At 42.8% G+C, this 14,490-nt stretch overlaps 1 protein-coding gene across 1 annotated transcript in view; it reads right to left on the bottom strand.

The window, feature by feature from the left end:
- Nucleotides 1-446: 446 nt before the first annotated feature.
- Nucleotides 447-14,490, bottom strand: part of mtus1b (microtubule associated tumor suppressor 1b) — a 36,043-nt gene continuing 21,999 nt past the window's right edge. Inside the window, exons 7-15 of the mRNA XM_066662040.1 lie at nucleotides 12,529-12,791; nucleotides 5,866-5,932; nucleotides 5,136-5,350; nucleotides 4,890-4,995; nucleotides 3,687-3,760; nucleotides 3,437-3,532; nucleotides 1,990-2,106; nucleotides 1,000-1,097; nucleotides 447-791 (exon numbers count right to left, since the gene is read on the bottom strand). Of these exons, the coding sequence (XP_066518137.1) occupies nucleotides 584-791; nucleotides 1,000-1,097; nucleotides 1,990-2,106; nucleotides 3,437-3,532; nucleotides 3,687-3,760; nucleotides 4,890-4,995; nucleotides 5,136-5,350; nucleotides 5,866-5,932; nucleotides 12,529-12,791 (1,244 nt within the window). The 3' untranslated portion in view covers nucleotides 447-583. The remainder of the gene's footprint in view (nucleotides 792-999; nucleotides 1,098-1,989; nucleotides 2,107-3,436; nucleotides 3,533-3,686; nucleotides 3,761-4,889; nucleotides 4,996-5,135; nucleotides 5,351-5,865; nucleotides 5,933-12,528; nucleotides 12,792-14,490) is intronic.

Genomic DNA, 14,490 nt, shown 5'->3' with positions numbered 1-14,490 from the left:
GGATACATTCATGAGCTTCAGGAGAAGGCAGGATATTTGGATTTTACATGCAACATTGTTTGGTATATGGAACTGCACTGGGGAGTTTGAGTAGTATGAAATGTTCTTTGAGACTCTATGGGGTTTCCACCAAGTTTCACACCAGTTGAAGCTTTATTTACTTTAGGATCTTTCAGCAAAGGGATGTCTTCTGCAATGGGGAAGCTCTGTTCAAGCTCAATCCTTTTGTTTCATGAATACAATGCACAAATCCTGCTTGAAAAAAACAAGAGGAACGCTGGGTGAGTTGGAGGAGAGTCTATGTACAAACCCTGAGGCGTTGTCCTCCTTCAAAAAAGGTGAGAAAACAGAAAGAAAATAAAGAAAGGAGGATAGAAAGGAATGGCAGAGCAAAGGTGAGGTCCTCCCTCTGGAAGTGCATCTGTGCAACATTGTCTTTTGAGGGGTTGTTTTTTTTTTTTTTTTTTGGTGAGGGGGTGGGGGTGGGATCATGTGTAAATCACTCGATTCAGTGGAATGAGGTAAAAACAGGAGTAAAGTCTGTGGTCTGTGGAGGTCAAGGGGTGGAGGCTCAGGGGCAGGGCTATCTGGGTGATATAGGGGCACTGGGGAAGGAGGCAGAGTTCCGGGGCGAGTGAAATGGTGAGGATGGTGAGAGTCGTCTGGGGCTGCTGAGGTCACCGTTGTGAAGTTTCCAAAGCAGCTCTTCATTCTCCATTGATAGACGTTTGTTGACCTTTGACTCCATCTGCAACGTCTGCTGAAGCATGGCCTGCTCTGTGGACAGTTGCCTGCAGGGGGCGACAGAGAGAGAGAGAGAGAGAGAGAGAGAGAGAGAGAGAGAGAGAGTTGGAGAAATAATGTATCATTATTGGAACTCGACACACTTGGAGGAGAACACTGACTGCTCAGATCTGTTGCTTAGATGCTTTCATTGCCCAGCAGAGAAATGAGACTTCTTAGATTTCTTTTTAAAGATAAGTCGTCCACTGTGTTTACCTGGAGAGAGCAGCATGTTTGTCCATCCTGGCTTTATAGTCTTCATTCTCCTGCTGCAGCTTCTTCAAACTCTCCTCCAGCTTCACATTACTCTCCACCTGAAGAAGAAGAAAGCAATGAATTTATCACACAGACAGATGACTGAGATCAGGACTGATTGGACCTGTCGGAAACGATGACGCAGCTACGGCAAAGCCCCAGGAAACAATCAGAAAACAGTATGATGTAGGCTACCCTTTAGTTTTGTAAGCTTTGATTTTCTTGCAGGATTTCAGAACCTACGCTCACACTACAAGAAAGTAATGACAGAGTGCATGAAATGCAACCCCATGTGGAGGTATCTGCAAGCTCTCCATTCAGTGCACTATGCTGTGTATCAGATATGTTGAGAAAGCGTATAGCTCTGCTGACCACATTGTGCACAGGGTTTTCTGTTATGCAAAGACGACTGGAGGTCAGTTACCATTTGACTGGACTTGATGCCGTTCAAAACAATTTGAACTTGCTTTGCTTTGTGTATGTGATGGTATGTTATAGACCTCCAACTCTTCAGTCCATATCACTCCTTCTTGCTGCTGTTTACTGTCCTGACATGCAGTGACAAGGAAATCACGTCCTGATTTCTGTAAATCAGCTCAAAGGGCAAGAATTCAAGCTACACTGTGGAATCCTCTGTCACATATGGCCCCATACTGATGTTTTTACATGTTGTTCCATACTTTGGAAATTTGTTGGTTTAGTGGATTCAAAATATCCCAATGAACAAGCACTCAATTGCTGCTTTGTTTGGGCAGTTAATAGAGCATTGTTGCCCCCTCACACATATCAAACAATGTCCAGTGGCCTGAAATGGGTGCACGTTCGAAGAATTCCATAGGTCTAGCAGATTGCGAGTGTTTGCAGCACATAGTCATCACAATACAAGGTTTTGCCTCTGGTTGGGTATATATATGTGTGTGTGTGTGTGTGTGTGTGTGTGTGTGTCCTCACCAGCTTGTCCATCTGCATTAGTTTCTTGTCCTGCTGGTGCAGCTGACTGGTTTTAATCTCCAGAACAACCTTCAAGCTTTCCAGCTCCTGCTCCAGATACAGCAGATGAGGGTCTTTCTGCAGAGAAAAGAAGAGACAATGTTGGTGGACCCCTGCTCACCCAGCTGTTCTTCTGAAATAAAACCCCAACTCCCCATCCTTCCCTTCAACCATTTGACCAAGACTGAGGTCAGGTGCTTATGCAGATGTTGAAGAATTTGTTCTGGCACTCCATCTCATCCCAAAAGTACTGCATGGAGCTCCATCACTCCAGAGAACACAGGTGCACAATGCTGGGAAGTTAATACCCTTCTAACTGGCACTTTGCATTGGACATGATGACATCTTGGGCTCATGTGCAGCTGCTGCACAGCTTTGTATCTTGGGCCATAGAATCTGTATTATTCATTCATTCATTCATTGTTTGAAACCGTTTCAACACGTTCAGGGTCACGGTGGGTCCGGAGCCAACCCAGAATAACTGGGCGCAATGCGGAGGTGCACAAACACTCTGGAGGGGGCAGAATCTATATTAATCTAATCAAAATATAGCTTCATGGGTCTTCTTCCACTGGCCGCTAGAGGGAGACAAACATCAACAGATAGATACTACAGCGTTTACAGCGTCAGCATGTATGCTGTGTTTCACCTGCACTTCCCCGAGTAACTTTTCTATTGAAATAGATGGTGTTGCTATCAAGCCAGCCCAAGTCATTAAGAATCTTGACTCAACACTTTCTTTTGAGTCACACATTAAGTTAATCAGCAAAACCGTATTGTACCATCTGTGTGATATCGTAAGATTACGCCCTATGCTTAAAGATAGTGATGCTAAAATGTTGATTAATGACTTCATCTTTTCCCGTATTGACTATTGTAACTTTCTTTTTTATGGTCTACCAGTCAAACAGATCAGTCGTCTCCAGTATATCCAGAATTCAGCAGCCAGGGCTCTAAGCGTAGCGCTCATATCACTCCTGTACTTCATTAATTGCACCGGCTTCCTGTAGTGTCTAGGATTAAATATAAAATTCTTCTTTTAACCTTTAGGGCTCTACATGGCTCTCTGATCTTATTTCTTCATATTTTCCCTCTCACTGTCTAACTCTGGACTTCTTACTGTGCCTTCTTTTAGACTTTCTATTCTGTGTGGTAGGTCTTTCAGTGTCGCTGCCCTCAAGCTCTGGAACTCTCATCCTCCTGACCTTCGTAATTGTTCAACACTGTCTCACTTCAAATCTCTGCTCAAAACATTTGTCTTCTCTTCTTTGTGTCTTTAATTAATACATTTTTATTTGTTTATTTATTTATTTATTTATTTATTTTTATGATTGTAAAGCGTCCTTGAGTTTGTGAAAGGCGGTATATAAATTGAACTAATTATTATTATTATTATTATTATTATTACCTGGTTCTTATTTGAGAGAGCCTTCCTCCTCTCTTCTTCCTCTTTTAGTCTCTCTCTCAGAGCTTCGTTCTCCTCCATCAGCCTCTCCAGCTTCTCCTGAAGAGCAAAATTATAAAGAAAAATTAAATAAAAGATAAGATAGAATGGAATTTGTTAGCATGAAATCTGTCCATCTCATCTGTTAGTGGCTGCATGCATATGCATGTGGGTGTGTGTGTGTGTGTGTGTATGTGACTAATAAAGTCCTTACGTTCATGAAGGCCTCTGATTGTTTTCGTTTGTTGTCCAGTTCCTGAATGTCGTTCTCATGTGTCTTCCTGAAGTCTGGGTAAAAAACACAGCACACTGATTGGTCCCAGAAAGCTGCTAAGGCGGTGATATGTTTCACCTTTCACACTCCAGACATGGAGGAAGAAGTAGATATTAGCTGAGGTACCTAGCTTAAGCATTTTTACAATGTTTAAAATATGAAGTGTTAAACAAAAGAGGATTTATTAAGGTTCCATTAAACAAACATAACTTTGCAGTTTAAATGCATGTTTTAACATCAGTTAATAATTATTTTTTTTATGTGAAGGCACGTTTGCAAAGCTGCAAATTCCGAAACTAGAACTCCTCTGGAAAGTGGAATGTCCAAATTGGAGGAAGGGGCTTGCCTTGCCCTTAAGTGACGGAGTGTCTCATACCCTGTGGAACCAGAACCTGAACCTGGACAAAGAGGTTGGCCATGCCCTTAAACAAGGGAGTGTTTCATACCCTGCAGAACCCAAACCAGGACCAACAATGAGGCCTTGCCCTTAAACGAGGGAGTGCCTCGCACCCTGCAGAACCCAAACCTGGATGAACAGGCCTCAGGGTATGAATGCCTCATACCCTGCCAAACCAGAACCCGAACCTGAACAAATAAGCTGGCCTCTCCCTTAAACGAGGAAGTGTCTCATACCCTGCAGAACCCGAACCTAGATGAACAGGGCAGTCTTGATTTTAAGGGAGAGGACATTTTGTGTCTTGCAGAACCCAGCTGTGTAATCCTGAGAGACAACTGTCAACTTGCAAGAGGTGGGATGTGTGCTGGTTTTGTTCAGACCATGGACTGGCACCCCACCGACTGAGCAAACTTGGTTCATATCCCATCTCTGGCTTGTCGATGACTGTACCTCAAGACTGCGTGTTAATCCCAGCCCTAACCCCAATGCCATTCCTAAACCTACCACCAACACATGACAGTATCTAGGATCATACATTTAAGGTGAAGTCTGTTTTGTTATTGGTCAGTAGTGTATATACATTCTGACTCAATGCGCAGACTTGATGGTGGTGATGCAGATTGTTATGTATTGTTATGTGCCACACTGTCATCTTGCTTGCATCACTTGCAATTAGTTTTCCTATTCCATTAGCAAAGTGACAGAGTTTACAGACACTACTAAGGGATAATAGAACAAAATGGAACCTTCTAGTGCTGTCTCATACTCCTGCTTCAGCACCTCCATCTCCTGAGTGTGGGCTGCTTTCTGTTCTTTCCTCAGAGCCTCCTGTTTCATCCTCACTTCCTCAACCTGCCAGAGGGAATAACGTGAAACCAAAGTAAATAGAGAGATGGGTTAGTGTTTGCGTGTATTTGTGATTGTGTGTGTGTGTGTGTGTGTGTGTGTGTGTGTGTATGTGTGTGTGTGTGTTGGACTGGGACATGTCCCACCTGCTGCTGCATGAGTGCTCTGTACTTGTCAGCCTCATCCTGATACGCCTGGTGGGTCTTGTCCCATTCTGCAGAGTAAAAGTCTCGGAGAGTGTCCTCCAGCTGAGCAAGTTCAGCCTGGTGCTGCTGCTGCAGCTTGCATACTGCTGCCTCCAGTGCAACACACACCTCCTCTTTCTCCTTCCTCTCTCGCTCACAACATGACACTGAGGAGGCTATGAAAAGGGGAGATAGAGATAGAGAGAGAGAGAGTAAGAGAGAGGGAGAGAGATAGAAAGAGAAAGAGAGAGAAAAGAGAAGAGAATGTGAGCACAGCATGTTCAGCAAAAGTCCAGTGTGTGTGTGTGTGTGTGTGTGTGTGTGTGTTATGTACAGAGTCTGTGATATTTTGTTTTCACCAACTCACACACACACACACTGACATGCACATACACGTAGGCCATGGTGGGTTTATTTTCACCTGTACTCATCTGCCCGCCGGATATTTGACAGCCTCCTTCTACATCTGTGTGTGTGTGTATGTGTGTGTTAGAATTTCTACGTGTGAGAATTCCAGTTCACATTTCATCATGACAATAAAAAATACTGAACTCCTGTAGTTCTTCCATCTCTCTCTCTCTCTCTCTCTCTCTCTCTCTCTCTCTCTCTCTGTCTCTTTGTGTGTGTGTGTGTGTGTGTGTGTGTGGGTGTGTGTGTGTGTGTGTGTGTGTGTGCGTGTGTGTTTTCTTACCAAGTTCCTCCCGTAAGTTCTTAAGCTGAAGGGACACTTCATTCTTTTGTTTCAGAGCTTCTTCTTTCTGCAAGAAAAGAATAACACTCTGTGAGATGTGAGGAGTGTGTGTATGTGTGTTTTTAAGGTCCTCTCCCCACAGGGCTGTGCCCCTGAGCACAAAGCAAATTAAACCCTACAGATGTGGTTAGATAAGTCCTACAAAATCCAGGGTCCTGCATAGAACTCTCCTGGCCTCAGCCCCACTGACCACCATTGGAAATGACCAAATGGACAGTCTTGGGGCTGGGGCTGGATAAGTGTACCCAGACATGTGGTCCCCATCCAAAATCCCCCAACCACCCACCACCTTGTGACACTGATAAGCTTTTAGTTATCTCTTTCTATTTTACAGACACCACAATCTGGTGATGTTGAGCTTCAGGAAGTCAGGTAAAATGGTTAACACATAAATCAACCTCCATATCAGATGCATGCATCAGCGCTGCCTGATTTGAATGCTCCAGGAAGATCATGAGGAGTGTAATCCCCTGCTGTTTTCACGCGAGTATGTGGACACAATGTGACTCACTTGCATTTACCAAGAGACCCCATTTCACACCTATTTGATAGCATAAAACAATTGTGTGTTAATCTTCTGGCCTGATTTAACTCCAGCACGTAAAGTGTCAAAGGGTTTCCAGTGGTGGTGAATGGAACCAGATGTTCGAAATATGGACTGAGATTGTGTGTCTCAGAATTGAGGTGTTTATGTCAATATCTTGTAATCAGCTTTCTGATTGGTTGTACAGTTTCTGCATAACATCTGACTGTGTTTGTTTTTCTCAACAAAATATTACTGTGCAAAAGTTAGCATACAAATACAACAGCAACACATAACTGACCATAGGGGGCGCCACAGCAACCACCTAGCCATGCCCTAGCAACCAACTAGTAATACCCAACTAACCACCTAGAACACATAAGCAGCCACCTGAAATACCATAACAACTCCCTAGCAACCACCTGGCACACAAATTTCATAGCAACCACTATAGGAACCACCTGAAAATAAATTTGCTGCTATGAGGCAATTACTCCCAGACACCCCTGGTTAAAGCTTAGCCTACTTAATCATTAGATTCTAGTTATGACCCTGAACTTAGCAACCAACTGGAAACCCTTGCAAACCCAGATAAATAAATACCCTACCAAAACCATGCCAACCACAATGAATACCATAACAAAGAGTTAGAAAAAACATTTTAAACCTAGTAACAATGAAGCAACAACCTAGCAACCACAGTGAAATGCAATAGCAATGCACTCCTCTAGATAAAGTGTAACACACTGTTAAAGGGTCCACCTATTTTCAAATGTCCTGTTTTCCATGGTTTGAGGTGTTAAGAAGGCCACTCAAAACGTTATTACAGTGTAACTACAGCAAATTCATGAAATTTCATATAATAACTATAATGATGGTGTTTTCAGAGGCAGACATCTGGTTCCATTCACCTCCACCTTGAACACTTCAGGCACAGTCATATTATAAGTCATATGCATTTCTAATCTCACAGTCTCACACACCCACCCCCACCAAGACACAAACACACACGGAGGCCTGTGTTGGTCGTTCTTATGCACAGTCATGAAAGTGTGGGGGTCATGACCCTAGATTGCAGTGGTGGAGTTAACGCCCCTGAACTAATAAAAGACAGATGGCACACAGATACACACACACACACACACACACACACTGGTAATATACGTGTATGTGTGGGGGGGGATTTCTCTCTCTGTCTCTGCAGTATCAGCTTCTGATGTCCTTGAAGGATTTTCACTTGATACAAGAACATAGCTGTGAGTGTTTGGTGGCATTCAGCCACATAAACATTACTGTGGTCAGGCATTGATGTTGGAAGATGGATTCTGGATCACAGACCCTACCCCAACACATCACTTATGTGGATGGAGCTCCATCAGTCCAAAAACTCAGTTCTGCTGCTTCACAGGCCAGAGTCGGAGGGTGCTCTATGTGACCAAGTGAATGATCTCAGCAACAAAACAATGAGCACCCTTTACTTAGTCCCACCCAAGGCTTATTACACAGTAAATACAGAGAAAACAACAGACTGGCTGAGTTATTCATGTGTTTTAAGACAGAGAGAGAAGTAGGGAGAGAAACATAGAATGAGACCTAAGATGAATAATAATAAAAGTGTGAGAGAGAAAGATAGAAAATAAGAAATAAAAAAGAGAGGGACATAGAAAAGAACGGCGAGAGAGATAGAGAGAGTGTGAGAGAGCGATAGAGAGAGAGAGAGAGAGGGAGAGAGAGAGAGAGAAAGAGACACAGAGAGAGAGAGAGAGAGAGTCAATGAGGAACAACCAGAAAAACAGAAAGAGAGCAAACACAGGAGCACAGTACGAGAACGAGTGTGTTGTGTGAGAGAGTTTGTGTGTGTGTGTGTGTGTGTGTGTGTGTGTGTGTGTGTGTGTGTGTGTGTGTGTGTGAGAGAGAGAGCAAGAGAGCGAGAGAGAAAGGAGAAAGGTAAAAACACATGGCAGCTCACAGCATGTGCGGAGAATGAAAGAAGCAAGGAGAGATTGTGTTAATCTGAGTGAAAAACAGGAAAACAGGATGACAAATGACAATAAGAAAGTAAAAAGAAAAGAAAAACAGCACCTTTTGTTTTTTCTTGGAGCATGGAGGAGTCTTCAGTTTGCTCCTGGAGGAGCCCATCTTCTCTCTCTCCCCCCCTCTCTCTCTCTCTCTCTCTCTCTCTCTCTCTCAATTCATATTCTCTCTTTTTCTCTTTTTTCGTCTTAATATCTTTCACGTTTGTAAAAACTGTATGTGTGAGTAAGTTTGTGTGTGTGTGTGTGTGTGTGTATGGGTGAGACAGAGAAACAGAGAGAGACAAAATGTACACGCCCCTCCCCTCCTTCACAGAAAAATTTACCGTCCTACTCCTAAAGGAAGATACCAATAGTGTGTGTGTGTGTGTGTGTGTGTGTGTGTGAGACACAGAGCAAGAGACTGAGATAGAGAGAGAGAGAGAGAGAGAGAGAGAGAGAGAGAGAGAGAGAGAGAGAGAGAGAGAGAGAGAAGAGAAGCATATGAGAGGAAGATGTGATCTGAGGTCAGTTCTGCTGAGCTGGATGTTTGAACGTTACATAACAAATAGCTCTCTGACCAGAAATCTGACCTCATCCCATTCAGGAAAACAACACACCAAAAGAAAGACAGAAGGAAAGAAAGACAGAAAGAAAGGAGGGGGTTACAAGCAACAAGGGAGGGACGAAGAAGGGAATGAAGGAAGGAATAAAAAAATAAAACTCAAGGAAGAAGAAAAAGCAGGAAAGGAGGACAGAATGGAAATAATGTCATGAAAAACGAAAGAAAGAAAGAAAGAAAGAAAGAAAGAAAGAAAGAAAGAAAGAAAGAAATGAAAAATAAATGCAAGAATATCATAGTGTATTTCAGTTCCTCTACTCTGAGAAATACGATAAAGTGGGAGGTTGCCTGAACAGACATTGCATGCCCCCTTCTACCTTAGCCCCACCCACAACCCCCTACTGCTCTGACAGGAGCCGGTGCATTCCTTCATCATAAACTCCGCCCATCACCGTGACAACCAGCAATTACTCTGTAAACACTCACCTGTCCAACTCTCTCTCTCTCTCTGTCTCTCTCACTCACACACACACACACACACACATCAATGTTCGATTTCCCTAGAATAGAGGCTCAATATTTACTTAAATGTTCTACAGAAAAAATTAGTTTATTATTTATTATTATATTATTATCAATGTATCATAAATGTTTTCTTCTGTACTGATAAATAAGTGTGTGTGTGTGAGAGAGAGAGAGAAAAAGAGAGAGAGAGAGAGAGAGAGAGAGAGAGAGAGAGAGAGAGAGAGAGAAGCTTCACTGTTTACACTAAGTGTTTATTTACTCATTGGTTTATCTGTTAATCTTTTCATCATCAGTTTATGGGTATGCACTGACTGCACTGATAAGCTACTGATTTCAGAGCTGAAGCAAATGAAGAAAGAAAGAAAGAAAGAAAGAAAGAAAGAAAGAAAGAAAGAAACAAACAAACACAAATTCATTGTGCCCTCAATTTTAGAGCTGAGGCTAAAGATGGAGTAGAAAAGAATAAAGAAATACCCTGAAAATACCTAATAGGATGACAGAGAGAAAGAGAGAGAGAGAGAAACAAAGAAGCACAGTTTCTCTGTATGTACGGTTATAATGGTCATATGCTCCTTATTACAGAGACCAGTGATGAACGTTGCTCTGTTAAAGTAGGAATGAAACATCCTGCTTTTAAAAGTGACTTAATAAAGAAAATCTACTTAAGAGCTGTGTAAAAAGAAATGGGTAAAGAGACATGGTTATTAAAAGATGATGTTGTTAACAGACATTGAGTCACATTGTTGGTTGTTGTGACGTGGTGGAAAATGTAAATAACTTTAAACTGTTCTGTCCTGGGGGCATTTAAGGGCTGGACCACAATCAAGCCCAAAATTACCTTAAACCACTCTGACTCCCCCTCCACAAACACACAAACACACACACACACAGTGCTAGAGGGTACACATAACAAAACAGGCTAAAACTTGCAGTAACTGCACAATCATTATTGTGAACTGTCCTAATATTTCTGGAGTCTGTACAAACACATGGTCGGTTACCATCCCATTCCTTAACCCCACCACTGCAATTATTATGGCAGTGCAATTATTATAGTGGTGCACCACTGCAGTTATTACGGTAGTGCATCATGGTAGTTTAAAAAATTAATTATGGTAATTAAACGGTGTATTACTGCACCTTTTAAAATGAACTCTGTTCTGATTGGCTGCCTTGCAATAAGCCTCATTCAGGAATCGCCCACTGGCTGCTTCATTGGAAACGCCCACTTTATTTATTCACAGACTGGCCACTTTACTAGAAATGCCCACCTCAAATAGTCATTGGCCACACTGGCCACTATACTGGAAACGCCCACATCATCCATTCACATACTGGCCACTTTATTGGATCTTCATAAATTCACGCCACCTCATACATTCCTTCATTGCCCACTTTATTTGAAACAACTAAAGAAAACTGTTCAGTTACTGTAGGAAATGTACATTTTAAGCTCAGAATCTCAGAAAACATTTCACTTGATTTCCAGGAGAGACTTCTGGGAATTCCAGAACTTCTGACCCGTCATCAGAAGGAATTTGACCTGAAGCGTTCTGAATGAAGTCAATCTGATCAGTCCACACAGGCCCTTTAACGCCTCGGAGGCTAAATGCCAACTGCGGGCAGTATCCTGTCGCTCCAGGGCTCAACAACCAGAATGCAATCCCAAACATCCACCCTCCGCCCAAACACACACTTCACACACACATTCCATTTGTCCAGCTCAGCAAGATCAGCACACAAACACACACACACAAACATCTTCAAAAACTCATTACTGTAACAATAAAAAACCACTACACTCACTGACCACTTAATCAGAAACACCCCTCCACTCTACTAACACTCAATGACAAACTTATCAGAGACACCCCCTTACCCATTCTACTACTACTCACTAACAACTTTATCAACACCCTCCCCCCACATACACACACAAACAGCCCTTCTACTGACACTTACTGGCCACTTTATCTGAAACACCCCCCCTCTACTGACACTCACTGGCCACTTTATTGGAAACCCCTAACTATGACGGTGGCCTGTTCTCAGGTCAGTTTCTGACCATAGTGCTCTCAGTGTCCAGATATGTCTGGGTGGTCCTGACAGTGCTGATGAGCTGCTGGTGATCACTAAATCCAAAGTGCTGTGTCACAGCTGCTGTAGTGTCCAAATATTTACACCCTGCACACAAAGAGGACGGAGATTTCCCGAGGGACAGGTCCACATCCGGGACACAGTCAATCCCCCCGGACAGCAAACAGCACAGGCCACGCCCACAAGCTCCATCAGCCAATCAGAGGATGCTTTGTGTTGTGGGGCGGGGAAGAGAGCATATAATATAAACGTGGCCGATGCAGCAGCTCCACAGCGACTCTGCAGTGCCACCCTGTGGCCAAACCTTACAGCGCAGCCTCATATTACAACTCTACACTCTACCTCCCACAAACGCAGGAGTCTCCATGAGGATCTAAATCCATCACTCCTTTATTCTAGACAGCGAAAGAGAGAGAGAGAGAGAATAAAAGTAAGAGAGGGAGCAATATAGACAGAGAAAAATAGAAAGATAAAGAAAAAAGGACAAAAGAAGAAATAGGCATACAGAAGGTAGGAAAAGAAGAGCAAAAGCAAAAATAGATATAGTGAAAATGAGATAAAGAGTGAGGATGGTAAGAAGCAGAGAGAGAGAGAGAGAGAGAAAAAGAGAAATGGAAAAAAACAGCAAGAAAAAAACAGAAGATAAAAAAATAAAAGAAAGAAAGAGGGAAGAAAGGCAAATAAAAGAAAGGAAAATACAGAAAGAAAGGGAAACAACAACAAAAGAGAGAGAGAGAGAGAGAGAGAGAGAGAGAAGGAAAGAGAAAGATCGGAGAGAGAGTGAAAGAAGAGAAGAACGGGAGCGACAAACAAAAAGAAATGCAGGGGGAAAGAAAGGGAAAAACAGACATAAAAAAGGAGGTTGAGAATGGTGGAGTGATTACCTCAGTGAAAATGTGCTGGACTACCAGGGCCAGAGCCTCCAGCCTCCGATTGCCGTGGGCGACCATCTGGCGCAGCTGAAGGATGCATTGGTTTTTCTTCTCATTCTGGAGACGAAGGTGTTTCTCCTCCTCTTCCTCGCCATGTGGGACCCCCAAGACCCCTTGTACACCTCCTTCACCTCCTCCTCTTCCTCCTCCTCTTCCTCCTCCTCCTACATAGGGTCTCCCATTAACACTGCGGACCCCCTTGGAACTCTTCTCCACTGAAAGAGACGATGCTAACACATTGAGCATCTCTATGGCAACAACTTCACACACACACACATACAAACAAACACACACAGAATCCCAACACACTGTGGGTTGAAAACAAACAATAAATATAACATAAACAAATTTACATATGTCACATTTACATAAAACAACCACAGAAATAAATAGAGGGATCGGAGTCTGCACACACACACACACACACACACACACACACACACACACACACATATACACACAAACACACACACGCCCTTATCCACCTCTGCCAAAACAACATTTGCCCCAGTGCATGTTGGGAAACCTCCATAATGATGATGCACAGAGGTCCACAGAGTCCATTAGAGCTGGACATTAGGCCCATTAGGAATGTGTGTCTGTGTGTGTGTGTGTGTGTGTGAGAGAGAGAGAGAGAGAGAGAGAGAGAGAGAGAGAGTGAGAGAGAGAGAGTAAGAGAGAGAGAGAGAGGGAGAGAGAGAGGTGGGAGGGATTATTATTAGTATTAATAAAAGTGTACTATTTACATTTTTGTATGTCTATATCACTGACTGGGAACAATAAGTACATATATAGAGCCAAATAACACACACACACACACACACTCATACTATCAGAATACTGTGTTTCCCAACGGCCCTAAATCACCCAGTAAACCTCACTGAGGACACACATTCTGCTGTGGCCAATCAGAACATAGCCTGAGGATGATGTCACATAGAGGACAGAACCAGAAAGACAGAGCTGGAGGATAAATACCGTCCAATCATATCAGAGCTTGACACTGCAACATACAACGGAAAAACACAACATGTCAATATACAACACTGCAACACACAACATACTTTACAGTGCACAACACTTCAACATGCAACAATACAACACACAACACTACAACACACAACAATACAGCACTAACTACAACACAGCACTGCAACACACATTACAGTACACAACACTCCAACACAACATTAAAACGCACAACACTGCAACACCATCCAACACAATATTTTAAAACACAATGCAGGTAAACACTGCAATATAAAACACTCATGTTTACAACAGTATAACACACAACAGTACAAACACATAAAACTAATGCTAATACACAACACTAAAACAAGTGTGTGTGTTAATGTCCTGTAATAGGCATGTAATTAATGTGCTGGCTGCTTCTCATAATGGATGTTTGCCCAAACCCTACAGGAGACAGGCTGTCATCTCTCAAACACACACACACACACACACACACACACATACAAACATACAACCTACCACACACAGAGCCAACCACACACACACACACACTACTTACACAAACTTTGATGCTAATCTCCATCTAAATATCAGCTAGTGTTTAACGCCACCACAAAATTTCACACACACACACACACACACACACACACACACACACACACAGATCCTTATCTGAGGGGCACAGTTACTGTTCTCTGCCACTAGTGTGTCAGCATAAAAGACGCAAAAAAAAAACTATCCCGAAACAAAACAAAAATCACTGTCCAATTACATTAGGGCTAGTCTCGTCCAATCACAACAAATCAAAAACAATGCAAACCCCAGTTTTGTCTTAATCTATTGTGGGAAATGACCACTAAATACTGACCAATCCATGCTAATTGCTAATTAAACCCAAAACTAAAAACCACAGGCCATTTTCCTGGAGAGTTGCTGTGC

This window comes from Hoplias malabaricus, chromosome 2 (assembly GCF_029633855.1).
Source record: "Hoplias malabaricus isolate fHopMal1 chromosome 2, fHopMal1.hap1, whole genome shotgun sequence".
Taxonomy (NCBI): Eukaryota; Metazoa; Chordata; class Actinopteri; order Characiformes; family Erythrinidae; genus Hoplias; species Hoplias malabaricus.
This window is presented reverse-complemented; position numbering and strand designations above follow the sequence as displayed.